General features: G+C 45.1%; 2 protein-coding genes across 2 annotated transcripts; one reads left to right on the top strand and one right to left on the bottom strand.

Annotated features, from left to right (window-relative positions):
- Positions 1 to 2680: 2680 nt before the first annotated feature.
- Positions 2681 to 9357, bottom strand: LOC149326510 (uncharacterized). Its single transcript, XM_089564601.1, has 3 exons — positions 9349 to 9357; positions 8026 to 8145; positions 2681 to 2872 (listed from the first exon to the last, which is right to left on the bottom strand). The coding sequence occupies exons 1-3, from the start codon at positions 9355 to 9357 to the stop codon at positions 2681 to 2683; spliced, it is 321 nt and encodes a 106-aa protein (XP_089420727.1).
- A 5237-nt stretch (positions 9358 to 14594) lies between these two features.
- LOC149326509 (uncharacterized) lies at positions 14595 to 25302 on the top strand. Its single transcript, XM_089564599.1, has 3 exons — positions 14595 to 14630; positions 19835 to 19954; positions 25111 to 25302. The coding sequence occupies exons 1-3, from the start codon at positions 14595 to 14597 to the stop codon at positions 25300 to 25302; spliced, it is 348 nt and encodes a 115-aa protein (XP_089420725.1).
- Positions 25303 to 25795: the final 493 nt, after the last annotated feature.

Raw genomic sequence — 25795 nt, 5'->3', positions numbered from 1 at the left:
ATTTAGCACTGACAATTGAATGGCCTTTCCAAAGCACAATTTCACGCATCGCATGAAAGTTTTCTTCACCTCTTGGGGGTTATTAATATTTTTGCTTCGTGACAAACTTGCTCAATTGTGTCCTCAGTGAGAAAATAAAGAAAATAAATGTCAGCGCCTACATCAATTGGGAACAATGGTCATTGAAATAGTGGTCTTTCAGTGAATATGGTGGCCGCAACTGGCAAAGGACATGGTTAATGGGAGAGACATGGCAGCGGCCTTTGCCCCGGAGTGGGCATAGTCAGGCTGATGACAATGATGATGATCATGATGGGTTAATCACGGGGGTCATACTTGCAGGTGGGAAGAAATATTCAATAACGCAAAAAATAAAATGTTGCCCAAAATTACTACGTTGCTGATCTTCGACCTGTTGACAAATTTGAGTCATCTAACAGTGGCGTGGTGAACGAGATATTAAATGCACCGCAGCAGCCGGAAGCAATTCATGTAAAGAACAGTCACCTTGGCCCGTAGATTAGCAATTAGACTATTTTAACCATTTCCTCATTACATGTACTTTCTAGTGTTAGATAAGGTGTCAGTGGTGGCACCTGTCTCATTTTTTTTGCAAAGTTTCTTTCTATTATATTTATTAGATTTCTTGTATTGAAGAGCACAGGCTACGCATTCCGGTGTCAGTTCGTGCAAGAAAACTGATGAGTCCAGCGTCTGTGCTTGCGTGCTGTTCGTTCTGAACTTGTCTTTTGCTTTTATATCTAAGAACGAAATCGCCTTGCCTAAAAATTTGAACACAAGGGTGTGCGCCAGGTCCAAGTAACAAGATGCGCAAATATAAGCGACAATGCAGCATCTGTGGCCGAATCAAATTAGTTTTAAATAAGCTTGAAACTTCACATGTATATTTTTCCTTGCTCAAGGAGGCACTAAGCCAATACCAGTATCGATTGCTCATAGAATTCCAGAGGTAGGTCGAGGGACGTTGTCAAACAAAGTGCCATTCACTTCGGACAGCAATAATTATGCACAAGTAGTAGGTCATGATGTTGACGTTCACCACGCGCGCCCCATTTCTTCTTAGGCAAGTATATTGCCTTAAGTCATTCCTCCGTTACATGCTTCAACAACAGCAAAAAGCCAGCCCGGCAATACTTCGCCATTTTCATAAATCAGATTAGGACAGCACCTTTTATTCCGTATGGTATACACTGGTAAGTAAAGTCAGAAGCTTTATCACCTATTAAATCTCACGTCAAACAGTTGAAGGCCCGCAAACTCACCTCGTTAGAAACCAGGGCATTATATGATGCAGTACATGATAGAAGGGTGTATCGAGGCTTGAGTGATCTAAAAAACAGATTTAAAGACAGAGGCTGCGGGTGCGAAACAAGCAACAATTGTTTACTTTCAGTAGGAATATCTGTAGCCTGTTTTAAACATTTCTCACTGGGAAAACTGCCCATACATGCGGTGAACTCTTGAAGAGTACATTCCGTAGCCGTTTCTCTGCCTGCGCACTAACGTACTATCAGCGTCAAATGAAATGCGAACAAAACACCTGAAACGCGAGCACAAAAAATCAAGCATATTAGAGACTGGAGATGAAATAGAGGCGTGGGCTACTAACATTTCAGAAGAGCGGTCTTTTCGGCTTCGATGGGAAAATCAACTGCTCATGTATTTTGCCTCCCTAGTATAATATCTGCGAGTTGTGCTGTTCGCGTTTCAATTGGCTTGTTCGCATTTCAATTGACGCTGATAGTACAAATATTTGTTGTTCTGCATTCAGGTTTATACAAATAAGGCCTATATAACTCGGTAATGAAGGGTGGAAAAATAGATTTGAAGAGAACGTATAAGTGAGAGAAATGTGTATTTATGCCCCCGGTGTCCATTCACCTGACTGCACACGAATGCCATCTCCGTCTGCTTACATAGAAGCTGCCTCAACTCTCTATACGTACTAAGCGGAATGCTAAGTTCATCTAGTCACCAATCAAAGACTGTTGTGCACATAAGGGCCATTACCGGAGAGGAATTCTAACAAATAGAACAAGAATTTCAGGCACCGAGAATGAAGGATTACAAAAAATGGATTTCAAAGCCCCAACACGGAGACAGCAACGAGTAGCAAAAAAACATGAATCAAAGCACTAATGCGGATGCACGAAATTCTTGCTTCTCTCGTTGGTCATTGTAAAATTCCAAAAAGCATTCTAACTTTGATATTTTGAGCTGCTGCAGCGCAGTCTGGAAGGCCTATCCGCAATTAACAAACAAAGGAAGAATTGTTTTCGAAGCAATCTAGGCGTGCATGACCAGGCGGTATTGTCGCACTGTGGTGCAAACGCGTACTGCGCTTTATAGGAGGGTGAATGCAGGTTTATTTGATGATTTCTATTTCATTTCTAGTTATCTCAAAAAGCAATTTCAGCCGTGTTGTAAAATCGACCCCTCCGAACTCAGTTGCCTCAGACGTTACAAGATATCTGAGTAGCGCCAACCTTTGCGGTTCCACAATGCGCTTCGTAGAAGCATTTCGTGTTCGCGCAATTGCAACGTTCACTATTTAGCACTCAAAACGGTGAAAAAATTTCGCGTAGCCCATTCAACGGCCACACCATCACGCGAACGTGCGGCATAGCTTCAAAGCTCCGCCAGTAGAGCCGAGGCCGCATCAGTCGTCCGATGTGTTAACGGTGCTCCGTAGCAGCACGAGGGGCACTCGGCGAACACCGGGCGTGTTCGGGACGCCTTCGCCCTGCTCGTAGAAGTAGAAGGCTGTGGCCCTAGCCATGTAGTAGAGGAAAACCAGCGCCACGACGACGACCACGAGCAGCTGGCGCTCGCGCTCCTTGGTGTCCCGGTTCTGCGTCCATCAGCAGAGGAGCCAGTGGTCAAACATGGAGTCAAGACCCATGGCACCAGTGCATTGAAAGAGAACCTGCAAACTGGCTTCTTCTCTCGCGCGACACATCTGAGGTTACATTTCGTCTTTGCGGGCATCGCAGATGGAGGACAAGGAGAGGTTGAGAAGGGGACAGTTGCCACCAACTGCCTGCGGCCACATTCCGGGTTCCTACTTCCAAGCTCCTGAAAAATCTGCTCAGTCTTCCTTTACTGGAGTTGTTTCCTAAGAAATCGAACGCACTGGAAGCAGATTAGGCTCTTTATAAACAGTGGCTGTCCGACATTTTGCAAAGAGAGGAAAGGGAAGATTGAATTTTTACTACAGGAAGTTAAAAATGGGATGAAGAGGCTCCTCAACCCGCAATCCTAGTTACTTTAGCGTTGCATCCCTCCAGCCCGCTCATGGGTAATTCTGAAAAGTGTGTAACGATAAATTTGCATTGTCCAAGTGCCACAGAGGAGAAAGCCTGCCATAAAGTTTCCTAATTCGCCAGTGATCGAAATCTTCAGTAAATACGCAAGGAAGGAGTAGGAAGTGACGGTTAGGTATGCGTTCTGAGCCGGCTACAGACGAAGAAGCTCCAAACGAGTGTCTCCTCGTATATGGCTTAGCAGACTCCACAGTAGATAGCAAGCGGAGAGCAGCAGCATATTCTCCTATGTTGACTGTTGCATGCTCACAACGGCCCTATACAGGAGGACGCGATTAATTTTCGCGACGCTGGCTAAGGGCCCACCCGCAGAAAAGAAGAACAGCTATTAAGGGAAAGATGACACCTGATTTTCAGCATGGTTCTGCATTAAGTGTTATTACTCCAATCAACCTCGTAGCATGAACAATAATGTGCGGGAATATCCTCTCAAAATTAACTACTTACTAAGCCTTAAGAAAATACTCCCCTAAGCTGTACAGCCGGCCAATACTTTAGCTGGCGTGCGCGACGGCCGCCTTTTCTGTGCTCCTGCGCTTCACAACGAAGAAAACTTGCGGAAAGCTTTATTATAAGCACGGGCTCACTGAGCCCCTGCTTAGATTGCATATTTTAGCAAGTTTTCTCCGTCATAGGCTGCAGGAGCACGGAAAACACGGCCGTCATGCACGCCAGCTAAAGAATTGGCCGGCTGTACGGTCCCATACAGATGCGGCACAAAAGAACATGAGTAAAAAAAAACTACAGAGAATGTTTACTGCATTCGAATTGGAGCAAAAGTGCGGAATTGTGCTACGTAGAAGACGACGGTGAGCACGCAGTGCTGTGGGACGAAGCAGACGGAATTCGATGAAGACGACGGCCTCCAGTGCACAGCGCTAGAGTGTGGTGCAGTTTAACACGAGGCGTGTTGGCTGAGGCGATAGCCTAGTGGTATCGCTGAGCGGCCCTTAAAGGAGATCTGTTCGCACAGCCACGCTTGTTCGACTCCCAGTGATAGATATTGATTCAATTTCTTTTTCTCTCTTTCATGGTTTCACCTCCAACTCAGCTGCAGGTCAAATTTACACGGTCCGCGAGTGAAGCCCTAGGTCTCGCAGTGAAGCTTTCGCTTCAACGTAGTGCATGCTTAGTTCCGTACACAAACTGCAGGCCACACTTAGTCGGTGCCTCAAGGGTATGACGCGACAGCCTTAGTGGGTTAATGCCCTTATATGAGGAAACAGTCATTCCATACTTTACTAGGTAGCTGGAAGTGCTTATTCTACTCCTGGCGCAGTACGCGAGTGTTTCAGCGATGCGGACATGTGCTCTGGATGGCCCAGCTGTTACCTAGCTGGCCCTCCTAGTATGATTCTGTGGTCATTTTTCGCGGAAGCTACGTCGCCACAGGCGCGAACGACGACGATGACGTCGGGTTTTCCGCTGACCTGCACCCTCAGCGCTGTCGCGTTAAAAGCTCCATCGGCAACGCGCCCCGCTCATGGCCCGCATGTATGACTTGCGTGCACTTACATAGAGACATTAAGCTTAAATATGCAGCAAGCGATTTCACTTTAAACGTTATCACCAGCTTCAACCGCATACCCTCAAATGTTATCTACACTGCAAAGGACGCGTCATGTTGAAAACGAAATATCGAGGAGACAGCACAATCTATGAGCAAAATTATTGTACATCGTACTGGCCTTCTTAAAAAAAAATTATGCACGATATGAGTAGTTAGGCCAAATTCCAATTAGGTGCGCTAGCGGTTCACTTTACCCTTCGGTTCTGGTGTTCAGGGCCAGCGTTCCCCGAGGGCAGTTGCTCGGTAGTGATAATGGGTTAATGTCTATAAATCCGGAATTCGTCATCCTCTCCATTCATAGGTACCTGAGAGTCGGCCTACCACTCCTGGCGCTGTGGAGCAACGGTCAAGCTAAGATGCGCCACTGCTTCTGTGTGTGTGCGTATTTTTTGTCTGCGGCCGTGTCTTTCGCGCTGTTTTAAGCACGAACCACGTACTAGCCCGCACATCTACCCTTGTATGCTTTTCTCGGGCAGGGGCTGCCATCAACAGAACTAGGGTTGCTTCGCTTAGTGTGGGACAAAGGCTGGTCTTCCAGACCAGCCTCTTACGATTCAATGAGCGGCCGCCTGACACGGTGGGTAGGTTTCTATGTATATTATGTATACAGGGTTGTTCACCTAAGACTTTAGAAAATTTTCAGAAATAGGCGCGCTGACTTATAAGAGCGCTTCTTTTGGCATAAGATTATCAGTGGTGCAGTCCATCATAATACACGTAACATCTGCCTACTAGCAATCTGGCAAACAAGGGAAGGGGAATGAGGGGCTCGTTATAAATATGAAAGAATCTAACAGCCACAGAAACCAAGGGGCACAGGGTATTTTTTTTAATAAATTTATTTTATTTTGAGATGTTGATCAATTTAGAATATTACTGAATATGCTATCGTTTAATGCTAATTGATTAGAAAAGCAGAAGAAAAAACAACCACATGCCGCCGGTGGGATCCGAACCCACGACCACCGAATTACGCGTCCGATGCTCTACCTCTGAGCTACGGCGACGGCTGTCAAATCTTCTGCTTTCGGGGGTATTTATGTTTACAAGTAACCTAACCTTGAGAGTGTTCATCATCTCCACCCACCTTCATAAGCGTCGGACGTAGAACGTCCTGAGTTACCGCAGGTGTGACGTGGAACGTCATCGAACGGAGAGGGTGGAAGCTGCGTGAGAACCCTCTTATGCTTCCTATGGCATCAGGGCTGCCAGAACCGAGGCCCTCGCTAAGCAATTAAGCAAACAAGGGAAGCGGTATGAGGGGCTCGTTATAAATATGAAAGAATCCAACAGCCACAGAAACCAAGGGGCACAGGGGATTATTTTTTTAAATAAATTTATTTTATTTTGCGGTGTTCATTAATTAGAATATTACTGAATATGTTATCGCTTAAAGCTAATTGATTAGAAAAGCAGAAGAAAAAACAACCACATGCCGCCGGTGGGATCCGACGTTCTACGTCACACCTGCGGTAACTCAGGACGTTCTACGTCCGCCGCTTATGAACGTGGGTGCCGCTGATGAACACTCTCAAGGTTAGGTTACTTGTAAACATAAATACCCCCGAAAGCAGAAGATGTGACAGCCGTCGCCGTAGCTCAGAGGTAGAGCACCGGACGCGTAATTCCGAGGTCGTGGGCTCGGATCCCACCGGCGGCATGTGGTTGTTTTTTCTTCTGCTTTTCTAATCAATTAGCTTTAAGCGATAACATATTCAGTATTATTCTAAATTGATCAACACCACAAAATAAAATACATTTATTCAAAGAAATTCCCGGTGCCCCTTGGTTTCCGTGGCTGTTGGTTTATTTCATATTTATAACGAGCCCCTCATTCCCCTTCCCTTGTTTGCTTAATTGCTTAGCGAGGGCCTCGGTTCTGGCAGCCCTGATGCCATAGGCAGCATAAGAGGGTTCTCACGCAGCTTCCACCCTCTCGTTTCGATGACGTTCTACGTCACACCTGCGGTAACTCCGAACGTTCTACGTCCGCCGCTTATGAACGTGCGTGGAGCTGATGAACACTCTCAAGGTTAGGTTACTTGTAAACATAAATACCCCCGAAAGCAGAAGATTTGACAGTCGTCGCCGTAGCTCAGAGGTAGAGCATCGGACGCGTAATTCGGAGGTCGTGGGTTCGGATCCCACCGGCGGCTTGTGGTTGTTTTTTCTTCTGCTTTTCTAATCAATTAGCTTTAAACGATAGCATATTCAGTAATATTCTAAATTGATCAACACCACAAAATAAAATAAATTTATTAAAAAAAATCCCCTGTGCCCCTTGGTTTCTGTAGCTGTTGGATTCTTTCATACTAGCAATCTGGTTATTTAATATTCAATAGTTAACTTTTTAACTATCACTGTTCGGCTGCATAATTATTGAGGGGCGTGTAGCCCACCGAAGTTAATATCCAAGTAAGTTTTAAGAATTTCGAAAACATGTTTACCCTCGGTGCTGTGGCCCAAAGCGGAAGCTTGCGGGAGTTGGTACGATATTTTCCTGAATAACAGCGCGAACTTGGACGAGGACAGAAGAAACACACATCGAGGGGCGCTGTCTATGTGCCTTTCTTCTGTCGTCGTCCAAGCTCGCCCTGGCCCAACCAGTCCCGGCCCGGTGATATGGAAGCGCATGAGCACAGTGACGTGCATTTATTTTCATGTTTCGGCGGCTTTCTATAAAAGCTGGAATAAAGGACAACATAGGAGAAACGTTGTTGCAAAAAACTGCGTCAGTTCTTTCTTAGCCCCCCCCCCCCCCCTACAACTTATGGTAACGCACGTGATCCTAAACTGAATAATAGAAAATCTGCATAATTAATCTTAAAATCATAAAATATCCTCAGAGGTAGATTACGGTGTCACTCACAGACTGAGTCGCTTTGGGATGAAAGCCCGAAAAAAATGAAACCGACCAGTGTAAAAATTTGCAAAACGTAAATTATACAAGGAGGCGTTCCTAATCGGCACATTTAAAACATTCCAGCCTGCAAAGATAAATGTCTCCAAAAGACACATGCAATTGTCGAAATTGCATACACCGTTTAGATGCCCTTCTCTGCTATTCGAAATTTTGTCCCAAGCCCAACTGTGAGAGCACAGCAGGCTCACCAGCAGGTCGTGCTCCTTGTTCTGGGCCTCGACCAGGAGCTCCCTCAGCGTGGGCTGCTTGCGCTCGCGGGCCGTCTTCGGTCGGAGCAGTCCAATGATGCGCAGGGGGGCCAGGGAGAACTGCGGGGAATGCAACAGTTTAAACTTTTACTATGTGATGGAGAGACCGGCCCCGCATAGAGGGCGTCCGCGTGCCTGCTAAACTGTGCAGCAGATAACGATTCTTCAGGTCAAAGGGTTTCAAAACTGCGACAATTTAAAAGCATTTCCAAGGCTATGTCTGAAGAGTAACTAGAATAAGAGAATTGCGTCGTAGCGCTTTGATGAAGAAAAACTAGTTTTGCGTTGTCTCCGTTTCGGCCGTAAACAGCTGCATATGCACATACCACCCAAATAGAAATTGTACTCGGATTTTTTCGGACTCGACTGCGATTCCTGAACACAATAAAAAATTACCGAAGACACTTTGGAAATTCTAAAGTGTGCTTGACGAAAGCCCCTCCAACCCCGCTATTCCCCCATCCCCAACCCAACCCGGGAGGACTGGGAGGCGACGCTGCTCGGTTGCCACGACTCACAGGCCCAACAAGCCTTTGTCGGGCGTGCCCGGGCGGCGGCCACCGCCACTGGGGTCCCATACTAGGGCCCTGCACCTAGTGCTTGTAAGGATCGGTCTCTTACGGGCTGATCCAAACATAACTCCTGTCCCTTCTTAAGAAATGTTTTCACCACCACCACCCTTGGCGCGTGGCGGGCTTCCCGCATGAGCGGTTTTTATTGTCTTTGGCGACTGCGGTAGCTTTCTTGATTGTAATGTTTTAGAGCGCAGCTCTTTGGCGCCCATTTAGCGGCGTCGCCATCGCCGTTGTCCGTTCGGCGTTCATTGTGTCCATTGGCGTCGGCGTTCACGTTTTACACTCCGATTATTTTAAGGAAAGGAAGCGCGCATAACTGGCTCCCTGGATCAGTGGACGCCTGAATCGCGCTTTTGTGTTGTTGTTGCTGTTGCAAGAGCCGTTGCCTAGCAATCGCACCTTACAGGAAGGTTGGCAGTGGGAATGAAAGAAGACAAAGAGTGGCCGTAGTGAAGAAAATGAAAATTCTATTCGAGGAAAGAAAATTACGCAGTAACTGTCTCGCATATTTCGGTGGACACCCGTCATCCGTTTGCCGAGGAAGGGAAGTAGTGGGAGTGAAAGAAGGAACAGAAAGAGTGCCCGTAGTGAAGAAAATGAATTTGAGGGAAGGAAATTACGAAGGAGGTTCCGCCACTGCGTGGAGGAGGGGCCACAGTTGGCACGATTCTAGTGCAAGGACGGATACCGCGAGCATGGACGGACGCCGCGAGCACGGACGGACGCCGCGAGCACGGACGGACGCCGCGAGCACGGACGGACACCGCGAGCACGAACGGACACCGCGAGCATGGACGGACACCGCGAGCATGAGGCATTAAAGGCTTTCGCCTTAATATATTGCCTTATTATTATCAGTCGTTTAGAAGTAGGATAGTAGTGTACTGCGATGCTAGTGTGGGAACATAATACAGTCCTCAAGTTTATCGAAATGGAAGGTACACAAAAGGGAAGACACCCGGCAGGCGTCTTGGATTGCGCACGCATGACTCAAGCCAAAAGCCACCGAAACCAAAGAGCATAGGTGTTGGCTTTTCTCTTCAATTTCGAGTTCAGTATAAATGGGAGAATAATATAAGCAAAAAATAAAAAACGACCACTTGCCGCCTATGGGATCCGAACCCACGATCTCATTATTAATAATCTCCGATGGATGAAAAACTACAAATAAAAAAGACATCCCCTATGCTCTTTGTATTTCAAATTTCAAATTTCAAATTTATTTAGCATCAACAATGATGTTACAGAACTCGTGATGCAACGGGGTGCTAGCAAAAAGCCTGTAACGGCTTGACAAAGGCTAGCACCCCGTTCACAAAGCGATACAGCAGGGGACAAAAAGTGATAGCGATATAAAGAAAAGCAATATATATATGGCGACGGCTTTACATAATCATAAAAACATGTTAAGTGATAGGGCTAACATTGCGGGTTCATAATTGTAAGTGTTAATGTCTTGGAGGTGACTTGGAGGTGTTATCACAAGAGTTAAGAGCATGTGGTAGTGTGTACATCAGCATTTGGCGGCCATAGTTAGTGTGTGAGGAATCTTCCATGTCTGACTGCTTCGTGTGCTATATCCTTTCGCAAACGGAGACAGGGGCGCAAGGTTTTCAAGGAAAGGGTCATTATTTAGATGAAAGGCATGATGACGTTTTAACAGAAGTGCATTGAACAGGTTTGGTAATGGTTGTAATCTAAGGTGAACAAAAAGAGGTTTTGTGTGGACGTCATTGGGTTCATTTGAAATAATTCTTACAGCTTTTTTCTGCAGTCGATAGATTTTGGACAAGTTTGTGTACGTTGTGGTGCCCCATATCAAGCAGCAATACGATAATGTGGATGTGAAAAGGGAGTTATACAAAAGTAATTTAATGTCCTTAGGAAGAAAGTTACGAAAACGTGCAAGAATACCAACTATTCGGGATAGCTTGGAGTGAACGAGGTCAGTATGTGCGTTCCACTGCATATTCTCATGAAAAAGGACACCTAAGGTTTTTATTACTGGTACCACCTCTATGACTGAAAGACCAAGTTGCAGGACAATATTTGAATTAACTGGTTTATTTTTAGGGCGTAAAAGAACTGATTTTGTCATCGAGACGTTTATAGTTAAGGAATTATTTAGACACCAAGTGTTCAATACATCAAGCACTGCATTCGCTTTCTTTACAAGCAGGGGTAAACTGTGATGGGAGAAAAATAAGCTAGTGTCATCGGCATAAATAATAAATGATGTATTTAAATCTATGTTAACAAGGTCATTAATATATAGGTTGAAAAGTAGTGGCCCGAGAATACTTCCCTGCGGAACGCCATGTAGCAATGGTTTGAAGCTGGAGCAAGAGTTATTTATGTGCACCCTTTGTTGGCGGTATTGTAGGTAGGATTTAATAAGAGAAAGGAAACAGCCTCTGAAACCATAACATTCCAATTTTGTTAATAGTGTAACGTGATTTATTTTGTCAAATGCCTTTGAATAGTCTATGAAAATTCCAAGTGAATACAATTGGTGTTCAAAGGCGTTAAGAATGATTTCTTTTTGCACTAGCAAGGCGCTTTCTGTAGAGCGTTTTTTGGTGAACCCAAACTGATGCGGTGTCATAATCTGACGCTTGGTTAAAAATGAGCTCATTCGTACGTGTATTAGCTTCTCAACGACCTTGGAGAATACAGGGAGTATTGAAATTGGCCTGTAGATAGACATGTTACATTTCTCACCACCTTTAAATATGGCAGTAACTTTGGCCACTTGGAGCCGGCGAGGAAATTGGCCGCATGAAAATATTTGATTAATGATGTACTCTAAAACAGGGGCTATAATAGTAGCAACATGTTTAAGTGGCCGAATCTCTAAACCATCTACATCAGTACTGGTAGTATTGTTTAGAGATAAGATTGTAGACACAACGTCATCTGCAGTTACCGGGAATAAAAATGCAGTCTCTTCGGTTGGTTGGTGCATAAAGTTCATGCAGCTTGGGTCATGATCACTATTTCCCACAGATGTGAAGAAATCATTAAAAGCTTTAGCTAATTCTTCTCCTGCAAGAGTTGTGCCATTCATACTTATCTTCACCGGGCTATCAATTGCACCAGTGTGCCGATTTAGGAGTGTGTTTAATCTTTTCCAAATTATTTCCGGACTTTGCTTCGTGTCCTGCATGAAAAGGTTTTCAAAGTACTCTTTTTAATTCTCCGTAATAGGCTGTTTGTCCTGTTTCTGTGTTTTTTGAAGTCACCTAAATCGTTTTCGTTTCTGGATTTTAAAAACTTTTGATAAAGAACATTTTTCAGCTTTATATCTTTGACACATTCAGCTGTAATCCAAGGTTTGCGTGCTTTGCGTGGCCGCTTACGAGTTTTGAAGGGAAAGCAATCATTATATACCTTTATAAATTTGTCTATGAAGATGTTATAAGCATCCTCCGCATCAGCGCTTGAAAGAACTCTCTCCCATGATATCCCTAAAACTAAATTATAAAAAGACCCCAGGGTATCTTCATTTATCTCCCGGAATGTACTTACAGTCGGTCTCGCGTCTTTTAATTGGAACTTTTTATGACTAAGCACTAAATATATAGGTAAATGGTCACTAATGTGTGTTTGAAGAACACCTGAACTGATGGGCACATTTGTAGCATTGGTGATAAAAATGTCAATGAGTGTACATGTATCCCGCTCTATACGAGTTTGTTGTTCTATGAGATTAATAAAAGCATTAGTTTCTAAAGTGCAGCACAATTCTTCACTTTGTGGAGACGAGTGTAGGAGGTCAGTGTTCAAGTCTGCACCTAGAATTAGTTTGTAGGCGTTTTCGTTGATCCAACCTAAGAAAGTGTCGAGAAATGAAAGAAAAGCTCTATTGCTACCTTTGGGCGGACGGTATGCCACAGAAAAAATGGTCATATTACATTGCAAAGTTAGCATTTCATAATCATCAGTTATTACAGAAAAAATGTCAACAATGTCGCATACAAATGTATCTTTCACTAATAACATTACGCCGCCGCCTGTCTTACCACTTCGATTCAAGTGGTAGGTTCGATAGCCGTGCACACGAAGCACTTCCGAGTCATCCCGGTACCAGGTTTCTGTTATCATCACTGCATCAAACTTAAAACCGTCAAAAAGTGTTGTTATTTCGTCTTCTTTGTTTCTGGCTGACTGAGCATTTATATGTAAGCAAGAAATGTTGTACTTCTCTGGAAAGAGCGGCAAGGTTGATACTTGTGGTGCCATCTGGTATACGATTAAGCGTGCTAAACAATCTTTTCAGGGTCACTGCTGCTCGTTATCTGAAGAACTCCGGATTTATCGGTTTTACGGGCAAATATTTTTCCGCCTTTCGTCCACGCATACAGCCAGCTCATCTCTTTTTTCCTTGCCACTGTCATACCGAGCAGCTTTTTTAACTGCGGACAGAGATGCTCGTTTACGTAGATGGGCGTTGTTTCTGAAAGGCCGACGTCGGTAGCTGATAGACGTATTTTCCGCGCCTTTTCCAACACAGCATCCCGTTTAGACCGGTTGTGGAATTGTATAACAATGTGTGGGGAAGGGGCATCTCTGGCAGGAACACGATGACAAATATCGATGTCGCTTTCTTCTATCGGCTCGCCTACTGCTTCACCAAGTTTTGCAAGGACTTCTGTTAGCTTTTCATCGGAAGAGTTGGGGACATTTTTCAGTTCAATGTTTTTGTTACGTGAATACTGCTCAAGGGCAGTTGTTCTCTTCTCATGTTGAACAGCCAGTGTTTTAAGCTCCTCTTGCTCAGCCACTAGAATTTCATTCTGAGCCTTCAGTTCATTATTTTCTACCTCGAGCCGTGTGCACTTCGTTACCATTTCCTCATACTGTTTATTGAGGAATTCAAGGCTCTGCTTCAGGTCGCGATGCTCTTTTCGAAGTTCTCTTTCGAGAGAGGTACGCAAGTCAGTAAATTGTTCCTGCAAGTCACTTTTAAGCAAGTCGCGAACTTCTTGCTTAAACTCTTTGAGAACCTTTAGTAGTTCTGCATTTGGCATGTCACAAACACTTCGGCAGCAGCAGCAGAGACACCGGAAAAGAAGTACTACAAATGTAGTCAAGACTAACCTGAAAAATGGTAGATAGTAGCTTCAATTGCTTGTGCGCGTGTCCGCTGCTGCTGCCAAAGTGTCAGGAAAGACGCTCTGCGTAGCCACAGGAAAACAGCGGACCAGGTGTCGCTCACGGTACACAGATGACAGCCACGCCCGTAGCAGGTATCCTCGCGCGATGACACGCGCCGATGCGTCACTGGAAGTGCTGAAAAATTTGCAGTGTAAGCGAACCGTGAGAGTGTTCACCAGCGCTACCCTCGTCTATGGGGGCGGACGTAGTACGTCTAGCATTAACGCGAGCGCCACGTAGGAACGTGGTTGAACGGTGAGGGCGGATGCTGTGCGACAACCCTCTTATGCTACCTACGGCATCAAGGCAGCCAGTTTCGAGTCACTCGACAAACCATTAAGCATGCAAGTGAAGGGAAAAGAGGTGTTTATTACGTAATACATATCGGAAGCCAACAGGCACCAACAGGCTAGTCTTTCAGGTTAGTCTTGACTACATTTGTAGTACTTCTTTTCCGGTGTCTCTGCTGCTGCTGCCGAAGTGTTTGTGACATGCCAAATGCAGAACTACTAAAGGTTCTCAAAGAGTTTAAGCAAGAAGTTCGCGACTTGCTTAAAAGTGACTTGCAGGAACAATTTACTGACTTGCGTACCTCTCTCGAAAGAGAACTTCGAAAAGAGCATCGCGACCTGAAGCAGAGCCTTGAATTCCTCAATAAACAGTATGAGGAAATGGTAACGAAGTGCACACGGCTCGAGGTAGAAAATAATGAACTGAAGGCTCAGAATGAAATTCTAGTGGCTGAGCAAGAGGAGCTTAAAACACTGGCGGTTCAACATGAGAAGAGAACAACTGCCCTTGAGCAGTATTCAGGTAACAAAAACATTGAACTGAAAAATGTCCCCAACTCTTCCGATGAAAAGCTAACAGAAGTCCTTGCAAAACTTGGTGAAGCAGTAGGCAAGCCGATAGAAGAAAGCGACATCGATATTTGTCATCGTGTTCCTGCCAGAGATGCCCCTTCCCCACACATTGTTATACAATTCCACAACCGGTCTAAACGGGATGCTGTGTTGGAAAAGGCGCGGAAAATGCGTCTATCAGCTACCGACGTCGGCCTTTCAGAAACAACGCCCATCTACGTAAACGAGCATCTCTGTCCGCAGTTAAAAAAGCTGCTCGGTATGACAGTGGCAAGGAAAAAAGAGATGAGCTGGCTGTATGCGTGGACGAAAGGCGGAAAAATATTTGCCCGTAAAACCGATAAATCCGGAGTTCTTCAGATAACGAGCAGCAGTGACCCTGAAAAGATTGTTTAGCACGCTTAATCGTATACCAGATGGCACCACAAGTATCAACCTTGCCGCTCTTTCCAGAGAAGTACAACATTTCTTGCTTACATATAAATGCTCAGTCAGCCAGAAACAAAGAAGACGAAATAACAACACTTTTTGACGGTTTTAAGTTTGATGCAGTGATGATAACAGAAACCTGGTACCGGGATGACTCGGAAGTGCTTCGTGTGCACGGCTATCGAACCTACCACTTGAATCGAAGTGGTAAGACAGGCGGCGGCGTAATGTTATTAGTGAAAGATACATTTGTATGCGACATTGTTGACATTTTTTCTGTAATAACTGATGATTATGAAATGCTAACTTTGCAATGTAATATGACCATTTTTTCTGTGGCATACCGTCCGCCCAAAGGTAGCAATAGAGCTTTTCTTTCATTTCTCGACACTTTCTTAGGTTGGATCAACGAAAACGCCTACAAACTAATTCTAGGTGGAGACTTGAACACTGACCTCCTACACTCGTCTCCACAAAGTGAAGAATTGTGCTGCACTTTAGAAACTAATGCTTTTATTAATCTCATAGAACAACAAACTCGTATAGAGCGGGATACATGTACACTCATTGACATTTTTATCACCAATGCTACAAATGTGCCCATCAGTTCAGGTGTTCTTCAAACACACATTAGTGACCATTTACCTATATATTTAGTGCTTAGTCATAAAAAGTTCCAATTAAAAGACGCGAGACCGACTCTAAGTACATTCCGGGAGATAAATGAAGATACCCTGGGGTCTTTTTATAATTTAGTTTTAGGGATATCATGGGAGAGAGTTCTTTCAAGCGCTGATGCGGAGGATGCTTATAACATCTTCATAGACAAATTTATAAAGGTATATAATGATTGCTTTCCCTTCAAAACTCGTAAGCGGCCACGCAAAGCACGCAAACCTTGGATTACAGCTGAATGTGTCAAAGCTATAAAGCTGAAAAATGTTCTTTATCAAAAGTTTTTAAAATCCAGAAACGAAAACGATTTAGGTGACTTCAAAAAACACAGAAACAGGACAAACAGCCTATTACGGAGAATTAAAAAGAGTACTTTGAAAACCTTTTCATGCAGGACACGAAGCAAAGTCCGGAAATAATTTGGAAAAGATTAAACACACTCCTAAATCGGCACACTGGTGCAATTGATAGCCCGATGAAGATAAGTATGAATGGCACAACTCTTGCAGGAGAAGAATTAGCTAAAGCTTTTAATGATTTCTTCACATCTGTGGGAAATAGTCATCATGACACAAGCTGCATGAACTTTATGCACCAACCAACCGAAGAGACTGCATTTTTATTCCCGGTAACTGCAGATGACGTTGTGTCTACAATCTTATCTCTAAACAATACTACCAGTACTGATGTAGATGGTTTGGAGATTCGGCCACTTAAACATGTTGCTACTATTATAGCCCCTGTTTTAGAGTACATCATTAATCAAATATTTTCATGCGGCCAATTTCCTCGCCGGCTCCAAGTGGCCAAAGTTACTGCCATATTTAAAGGTGGTGAGAAATGTAACATGTCTATCTACAGGCCAATTTCAATACTCCCTGTATTCTCCAAGGTCGTTGAGAAGCTAATACACGTACGAATGAGCTCATTTTTAACCAAGCGTCAGATTATGACACCGCATCAGTTTGGGTTCACCAAAAAACGCTCTACAGAAAGCGCCTTGCTAGTGCAAAAAGAAATCATTCTTAACGCCTTTGAACACCAATTGTATTCACTTGGAATTTTCATAGACTATTCAAAGGCATTTGACAAAATAAATCACGTTACACTATTAACAAAATTGGAATATTATGGTTTCAGAGGCTGTTTCCTTTCTCTTATTAAATCCTACCTACAATACCGCCAACAAAGGGTGCACATAAATAACTCTTGCTCCAGCTTCAAACCATTGCTACATGGCGTTCCGCAGGGAAGTATTCACGGGCCACTACTTTTCAACGTATATATTAATGACCTTGTTAACATAGATTTAAATACATCATTTATTATTTATGCCGATGACACTAGCTTATTTTTCTCCCATCACAGTTTACCCCTGCTTGTAAAGAAAGCGAATGCAGTGCTTGATGTATTGAACACTTGGTGTCTAAATAATTCCTTAACTATAAACGTCTCGATGACAAAATCAGTTCTTTTACGCCCTAAAAATAAACCAGTTAATTCAAATATTGTCCTGCAACTTGGTCTTTCAGTCATAGAGGTGGTACCAGTAATAAAAACCTTAGGTGTCCTTTTTCATGAGAATATGCAGTGGAACGCACATACTGACCTCGTTCACTCCAAGCTATCCCGAATAGTTGGTATTCTTGCACGTTTCCGTAATTTTCTTCCTAAGGACATTAAATTACTTTTGTATAACTCCCTTTTCACATCCACATTATCGTATTGCTGCTTGATATGGGGCACCACAACGTACACAAACTTGTCCAAAATCTATCGACTGCAGAAAAAAGCTGTAAGAATTATTTCAAATGAACCCAATGACGTCCACACAAAACCTCTTTTTGTTCACCTTAGATTACAACCATTACCAAACCTGTTCAATGCACTTCTGTTAAAACGTCATCATGCCTTTCATCTAAATAATGACCCTTTCCTTGAAAACCTTGCGCCCCTGTCTCCGTTTGCGAAAGGATATAGCACACGAAGCAGTCAGACATGGAAGATTCCTCACACACTAACTATGGCCGCCAAATGCTGATGTACACACTACCACATGCTCTTAACTCTTGTGATAACACCTCCAAGTCACCTCCAAGACATTAACACTTACAATTATGAGCCCGCAATGTTAGCCGTATCACTTAACATGTTTTTATGATTATGTAAAGCCATCGCCATATATATATTGCTTTTCTTTATATCGCTATCACTTTTTGTCCCCTGCTGTATCGCTTTGTGAACGGGGTGCTAGCCTTTGTCAAGCCGTTACAGGCTTTTTGCTAGCACCCCGTTGCATCACGAGTTCTGTAACATCATTGTTGATGCTAAATAAATTTGAAATTTGAAACTTGAAATACAAAGAGCATAGGGGATGTCTTTTTTATTTGTAGTTTTTCATCCATCGGAGATTATTAATAATGAGATCGTGGGTTCGGATCCCATAGGCGGCAAGTGGTCGTTTTTTATTTTTTGCTTATATTATTCTCCCATTTATACTGAACTCGAAATTGAAGAGAAAAGCCAACACCTATGCTCTTTGGTTTCGGTGGCTTTTGGCTTGAGTCATGCGTGCGCAATCCAAGACGCCTGCCGGGTGTCTTCCCTTTTGTGTACCTTCCATTTCGATAAACTTGAGGACTGTATTATGTTCCCACACTAGCATCGCAGTACACTACTATCCTACTTCTAAACGACTGATAATAATAAGGCAATATATTAAGGCGAAAGCCTTTAATGGCTCATGCTCGCGGTGTCCGTCCATGCTCGCGGTGTCCGTTCGTGCTCGCGGTGTCCGTCCGTGCTCGCGGCGTCCGTCCATGCTCGCGGTGTACATTCATGCTCGCGGTATCCGTCCTTGCGCTGGAATCGTGCCAACTGTGGCCCCTCCTCCACGCTGTGGCGGAACCTCCTTCGTAATTTCCTTCCCTCAAATTCATTTTCTTCACTACGGGCACTCTTTCTGTTCCTTCTTTCACTCCCACTACTTCCCTTCCTCGGCAAACGGATGACAGGTGTCCACCGAAATATGCGAGACAGTTACTGCGTAATTTTCTTTCCTCGAATAGAATTTTCATTTTCTTCACTACGGCCACTCTTTGTCTTCTTTCATTCCCACTGCCAACCTTCCTGTAAGGTGCGATTGCTAGGCAACGGCTCTTGCAACAGCAACAACAACACAAAAGCGCGATTCAGGCGTCCACTGATCCAGGGAGCCAGTTATGCGCGCTTCCTTTCCTTAAAATAATCGGAGTGTAAAACGTGAACGCCGACGCCAATGGACACAATGAACGCCGAACGGACAACGGCGATGGCGACGCCGCTAAATGGGCGCCAAAGAGCTGCGCTCTAAAACACTACAATCAAGAAAGCTACCGCAGTCGCCAAAGACAATAAAAACCGCTCATGCGGGAAGCCCGCCACGCGCCAAGGGTGGTGGTGGTGAAAACATTTCTTAAGAAGGGACAGGAGTTATGTTTGGATCAGCCCGTAAGAGACCGATCCTTACAAGCACTAGGTGCAGGGCCCTAGTATGGGACCCCAGTGGCGGTGGCCGCCGCCCGGGCACGCCCGACAAAGGCTTGTTGGGCCTGTGAGTCGTGGCAACCGAGCAGCGTCGCCTCCCAGTCCTCCCGGGTTGGGTTGGGGATGGGGGAATAGCGGGGTTGGAGGGGCTTTCGTCAAGCACACTTTAGAATTTCCAAAGTGTCTTCGGTAATTTTTTATTGTGTTCAGGAATTGCAGTCGAGTCCGAAAAAATCCGAGTACAATTTCTATTTGGGTGGTATGTGCATATGCAGCTGTTTACGGCCGAAACGGAGACAACGCAAAACTAGTTTTTCTTCATCAAAGCGCTACGACGCAATTCTCTTATTCTAGTTGCTCTTCAGACATAGCCTTGGAAATGCTTTTAAATTGTCGCAGTTTTGAAACCCTTTGACCTGAAGAATCGTTATCTGCTGCAGAGTTTAGCAAGCACGCGGACGCCCTCTATGCGGGGCCGGTCTCTCCATCACATAGTAAAAGTTTAAACTGTTGCATTCCCCGCAGTTCTCCCTGGCCCCCCTGCGCATCATTGGACTGCTCCGACCGAAGACGGCCCGCGAGCGCAAGCAGCCCACGCTGAGGGAGCTCCTGGTCGAGGCCCAGAACAAGGAGCACGACCTGCTGGTGAGCCTGCTGTGCTCTCACAGTTGGGCTTGGGACAAAATTTCGAATAGCAGAGAAGGGCATCTAAACGGTGTATGCAATTTCGACAATTGCATGTGTCTTCTGGAGACATTTAACTTTGCAGGCTGGAATGTTTTAAATGTGCCGATTAGGAACGCCTCCTTGTATAATTTACGTTTTGCAAATTTTTACACTGGTCGGTTTCATTTTTTTCGGGCTTTCATCCCAAAGCGACTCAGTCTGTGAGTGACACCGTAATCTACCTCTGAGGATATTTTATGATTTTAAGATTAATTATGCAGATTTTCTATTATTCAGTTTAGGATCACGTGCGTTACCATAAGTTGTAGGGGGGGGGGGAGGGGGCTAAGAAAGAACTGACGCACTTTTTTGCAACAACGTTTCTCCTATGTTGTCCTTTATTCCAGCTTTTATAGAAAGCCGCCGAAACACGAAAATAAATGCACGTCACTGTGCTCATGCGCTACCATATCACCGGGCCGGGACTGGTTGGGCCAGGGCGAGCTTGGACGACGACAGAAGAAAGGCACATAGACAGCGCCCCTCTATGTGTGTTTCTTCTGTCCTCGTCCAAGTTCGCGCTGTTATTCAGGAAAATATCGTACCAACTCCCGCAAGCTTCCGCTTTGGGCCACAGCACCGAGGGTAAACATGTTTTCGAAATTCTTAAAACTTACTTCGATATTAACTTCGGTGGGCTACACGCCCCTCAATAATTATGCAGCCGAACAGTGATAGTTAAAAAGTTAACTATTGAATATTAAATAACCAGATTGCTAGTATGAAAGAATCCAACAGTTACAGAAACCAAGGGGCACAGGGGATTTTTTTTAATAAATTTATTTTATTTTGTGGTGTTGATCAATTTAGAATATTACTGAATATGCTATCGTTTAAAGCTAATTGATTAGAAAAGCAGAAGAAAAAACAACCACAAGCCGCCGGTGGGATCCGAACCCACGACCTCCAAATTACGCGTCCGATGCTCTACCTCTGAGCTACGGCGACGACTGTCAAATCTTCTGCTTTCGGGGGTATTTCTGTTTACAAGTAACCTAACCTTGAGAGTGTTCATCAGCTCCACGCACGTTCATAAGCGGCGGACGTAGAACGTTCGGAGTTACCGCAGGTGTGACGTAGAACGTCATCGAAACGAGAGGGTGGAAGCTGCGTGAGAACCCTCTTATGCTGCCTATGGCATCAGGGCTGCCAGAACCGAGGCCCTCGCTAAGCAATTAAGCAAACAAGGGAAGGGGAATGAGGGGCTCGTTATAAATATGAAATAAACCAACAGCCACGGAAACCAAGGGGCACCGGGAATTTTTTTGAATAAATGTATTTTATTTTGTGGTGTTGATCAATTTAGAATAATACTGAATATGTTATCGCTTAAAGCTAATTGATTAGAAAAGCAGAAGAAAAAACAACCACATGCCGCCGGTAGGATCCGAACCGACGACCTCGGAATTACGCGTCCGGTGCTCTACCTCTGAGCTACGGCGACGGCTGTCACATCTTCTGCTTTCGGGGGTATTTATGTTTACAAGTAACCTAACCTTGAGAGTGTTCATCAGCGGCACCCACGTTCATAAGCGGCGGACGTAGAACGTCCTGAGTTACCGCAGGTGTGACGTAGAACGTCGGATCCCACCGGCGGCATGTGGTTGTTTTTTCTTCTGCTTTTCTAATCAATTAGCTTTAAGCGATAACATATTCAGTAATATTCTAATTAATGAACACCACAAAATAAAATAAATTTATTTAAAAAAATAATCCCCTGTGCCCCTTGGTTTCTGTGGCTGTTGGATTCTTTCATATTTATAACGAGCCCCTCATACCCCTTCCCTTGTTTGCTTAATTGCTTAGCGAGGGCCTCGGTTCTGGCAGCCCTGATGCCATAGGAAGCATAAGAGGGTTCTCACGCAGCTTCCACCCTCTCCGTTCGATGACGTTCTACGTCACACCTGCGGTAACTCAGGACGTTCTACGTCCGACGCTTATGAAGGTGGGTGGAGGTGATGAACACTCTCAAGGTTAGGTTACTTGTAAACATAAATACCCCCGAAAGCAGAAGATTTGACAGCCGTCGCCGTAGCTCAGAGGTAGAGCATCGGACGCGTAATTCGGTGGTCGTGGGTTCGGATCCCACCGGCGGCATGTGGTTGTTTTTTCTTCTGCTTTTCTAATCAATTAGCATTAAACGATAGCATATTCAGTAATATTCTAAATTGATCAACATCTCAAAATAAAATAAATTTATTAAAAAAAATCCCCTGTGCCCCTTGGTTTCTGTGGCTGTTAGATTCTTTCATATTTATAACGAGCCCCTCATTCCCCTTCCCTTGTTTGCCAGATTGCTAGTAGGCAGATGTTACGTGTATTATGATGGACTGCACCACTGATAATCTTATGCCAAAAGAAGCGCTCTTATAAGTCAGCGCGCCTATTTCTGAAAATTTTCTAAAGTCTTAGGTGAACAACCCTGTATACATAATATACATAGAAACCTACCCACCGTGTCAGGCGGCCGCTCATTGAATCGTAAGAGGCTGGTCTGGAAGACCAGCCTTTGTCCCACACTAAGCGAAGCAACCCTAGTTCTGTTGATGGCAGCCCCTGCCCGAGAAAAGCATACAAGGGTAGATGTGCGGGCTAGTACGTGGTTCGTGCTTAAAACAGCGCGAAAGACACGGCCGCAGACAAAAAATACGCACACACACAGAAGCAGTGGCGCATCTTAGCTTGACCGTTGCTCCACAGCGCCAGGAGTGGTAGGCCGACTCTCAGGTACCTATGAATGGAGAGGATGACGAATTCCGGATTTATAGACATTAACCCATTATCACTACCGAGCAACTGCCCTCGGGGAACGCTGGCCCTGAACACCAGAACCGAAGGGTAAAGTGAACCGCTAGCGCACCTAATTGGAATTTGGCCTAACTACTCATATCGTGCATAATTTTTTTTTAAGAAGGCCAGTACGATGTACAATAATTTTGCTCATAGATTGTGCTGTCTCCTCGATATTTCGTTTTCAACATGACGCGTCCTTTGCAGTGTAGATAACATTTGAGGGTATGCGGTTGAAGCTGGTGATAACGTTTAAAGTGAAATCGCTTGCTGCATATTTAAGCTTAATGTATCTATGTAAGTGCACGCAAGTCATACATGCGGGCCATGAGCGGGGCGCGTTGCCGATGGAGCTTTTAACGCGACAGCGCTGAGGGTGCAGGTCAGCGGAAAACCCGACGTCATCGTCGTCGTTCGCGCCTGTGGCGACGTAGCTTCCGCGAAAAATGACCACAGAATCATACTAGGAGGGCCAGCTAGGTAACAGCTGGGCCATCCAGAGCACATGTCCGCATCGCTGAAACACTCGCGTACTGCGCCAGGAGTAGAATAAGCACTTCCAGCTACCTAGTAAAGTATGGAATGACTGTTTCCTCATATAAGGGCATTAACCCACTAAGGCTGTCGCGTCATACCCTTGAGGCACCGACTAAGTGTGGCCTGCAGTTTGTGTACGGAACTAAGCATGCACTACGTTGAAGCGAAAGCTTCACTGCGAGACCTAGGGCTTCACTCGCGGACCGTGTAAATTTGACCTGCAGCTGAGTTGGAGGTGAAACCATGAAAGAGAGAAAAAGAAATTGAATCAATATCTATCACTGGGAGTCGAACAAGCGTGGCTGTGCGAACAGATCTCCTTTAAGGGCCGCTCAGCGATACCACTAGGCTATCGCCTCAGCCAACACGCCTCGTGTTAAACTGCACCACACTCTAGCGCTGTGCACTGGAGGCCGTCGTCTTCATCGAATTCCGTCTGCTTCGTCCCACAGCACTGCGTGCTCACCGTCGTCTTCTACGTAGCACAATTCCGCACTTTTGCTCCAATTCGAATGCAGTAAACATTCTCTGTAGTTTTTTTTTACTCATGTTCTTTTGTGCCGCATCTGTATGGGACCGTACAGCCGGCCAATTCTTTAGCTGGCGTGCATGACGGCCGTGTTTTCCGTGCTCCTGCAGCCTATGACGGAGAAAACTTGCTAAAATATGCAATCTAAGCAGGGGCTCAGTGAGCCCGTGCTTATAATAAAGCTTTCCGCAAGTTTTCTTCGTTGTGAAGCGCAGGAGCACAGAAAAGGCGGCCGTCGCGCACGCCAGCTAAAGTATTGGCCGGCTGTACAGCTTAGGGGAGTATTTTCTTAAGGCTTAGTAAGTAGTTAATTTTGAGAGGATATTCCCGCACATTATTGTTCATGCTACGAGGTTGATTGGAGTAATAACACTTAATGCAGAACCATGCTGAAAATCAGGTGTCATCTTTCCCTTAATAGCTGTTCTTCTTTTCTGCGGGTGGGCCCTTAGCCAGCGTCGCGAAAATTAATCGCGTCCTCCTGTATAGGGCCGTTGTGAGCATGCAACAGTCAACATAGGAGAATATGCTGCTGCTCTCCGCTTGCTATCTACTGTGGAGTCTGCTAAGCCATATACGAGGAGACACTCGTTTGGAGCTTCTTCGTCTGTAGCCGGCTCAGAACGCATACCTAACCGTCACTTCCTACTCCTTCCTTAGCGTATTTACTGAAGATTTCGATCACTGGCGAATTAGGAAACTTTATGGCAGGCTTTCTCCTCTGTGGCACTTGGACAATGCAAATTTATCGTTACACTTTTTTCAGAATTACCCATGAGCGGGCTGGAGGGATGCAACGCTAAAGTAACTAGGATTGCGGGTTGAGGAGCCTCTTCATCCCATTTTTAACTTCCTGTAGTAAAAATTCAATCTTCCCTTTCCTCTCTTTGCAAAATGTCGGACAGCCACTGTTTATAAAGAGCCTAATCTGCTTCCAGTGCGTTCGATTTCTTAGGAAACAACTCCAGTAAAGGAAGACTGAGCAGATTTTTCAGGAGCTTGGAAGTAGGAACCCGGAATGTGGCCGCAGGCAGTTGGTGGCAACTGTCCCCTTCTCAACCTCTCCTTGTCCTCCATCTGCGATGCCCGCAAAGACGAAATGTAACCTCAGATGTGTCGCGCGAGAGAAGAAGTCAGTTTGCAGGTTCTCTTTCAATGCACTGGTGCCATGGGTCTTGACTCCATGTTTGACCACTGGCTCCTCTGCTGATGGACGCAGAACCGGGACACCAAGGAGCGCGAGCGCCAGCTGCTCGTGGTCGTCGTCGTGGCGCTGGTTTTCCTCTACTACATGGCTAGGGCCACAGCCTTCTACTTCTACGAGCAGGGCGAAGGCGTCCCGAACACGCCCGGTGTTCGCCGAGTGCCCCTCGTGCTGCTACGGAGCACCGTTAACACATCGGACGACTGATGCGGCCTCGGCTCTACTGGCGGAGCTTTGAAGCTATGCCGCACGTTCGCGTGATGGTGTAGCCGTTGAATGGGCTACGCGAAATTTTTTCACCGTTTTGAGTGCTAAATAGTGAACGTTGCAATTGCGCGAACACGAAATGCTTCTACGAAGCGCATTGTGGAACCGCAAAGGTTGGCGCTACTCAGATATCTTGTAACGTCTGAGGCAACTGAGTTCGGAGGGGTCGATTTTACAACACGGCTGAAATTGCTTTTTGAGATAACTAGAAATGAAATAGAAATCATCAAATAAACCTGCATTCACCCTCCTATAAAGCGCAGTACGCGTTTGCACCACAGTGCGACAATACCGCCTGGTCATGCACGCCTAGATTGCTTCGAAAACAATTCTTCCTTTGTTTGTTAATTGCGGATAGGCCTTCCAGACTGCGCTGCAGCAGCTCAAAATATCAAAGTTAGAATGCTTTTTGGAATTTTACAATGACCAACGA

The sequence above is a fragment of the Amblyomma mixtum genome, chromosome 10, assembly GCF_055824585.1.
Source record: "Amblyomma mixtum isolate Tamu chromosome 10, ASM5582458v1, whole genome shotgun sequence".
Taxonomy (NCBI): domain Eukaryota; kingdom Metazoa; phylum Arthropoda; class Arachnida; order Ixodida; family Ixodidae; genus Amblyomma; species Amblyomma mixtum.
Note: the sequence above shows the minus strand (reverse complement) of the source record. Positions and strands in the feature narration are given on the sequence as shown.

What these genes read in the sequence shown, in the direction of transcription:
- LOC149326510 (XM_089564601.1), bottom strand. An exon ending in ACAAGGAGCACGACCTGCTG is followed by an intron (nt 2,873 to 8,025) that starts GTGAGCCTGCTG and finishes TGATGGACGCAG; the next exon opens with AACCGGGACACCAAGGAGCG.
- LOC149326509 (XM_089564599.1), top strand. Translation starts at nt 14,595, where the DNA reads ATGAGAAGAGAACAACTGCCCTTGAGCAGTATTCAG. An exon ending in TGCCCTTGAGCAGTATTCAG is followed by an intron (nt 14,631 to 19,834) that starts GTAACAAAAACA and finishes CATTCCCCGCAG; the next exon opens with TTCTCCCTGGCCCCCCTGCG. An exon ending in ACAAGGAGCACGACCTGCTG is followed by an intron (nt 19,955 to 25,110) that starts GTGAGCCTGCTG and finishes TGATGGACGCAG; the next exon opens with AACCGGGACACCAAGGAGCG.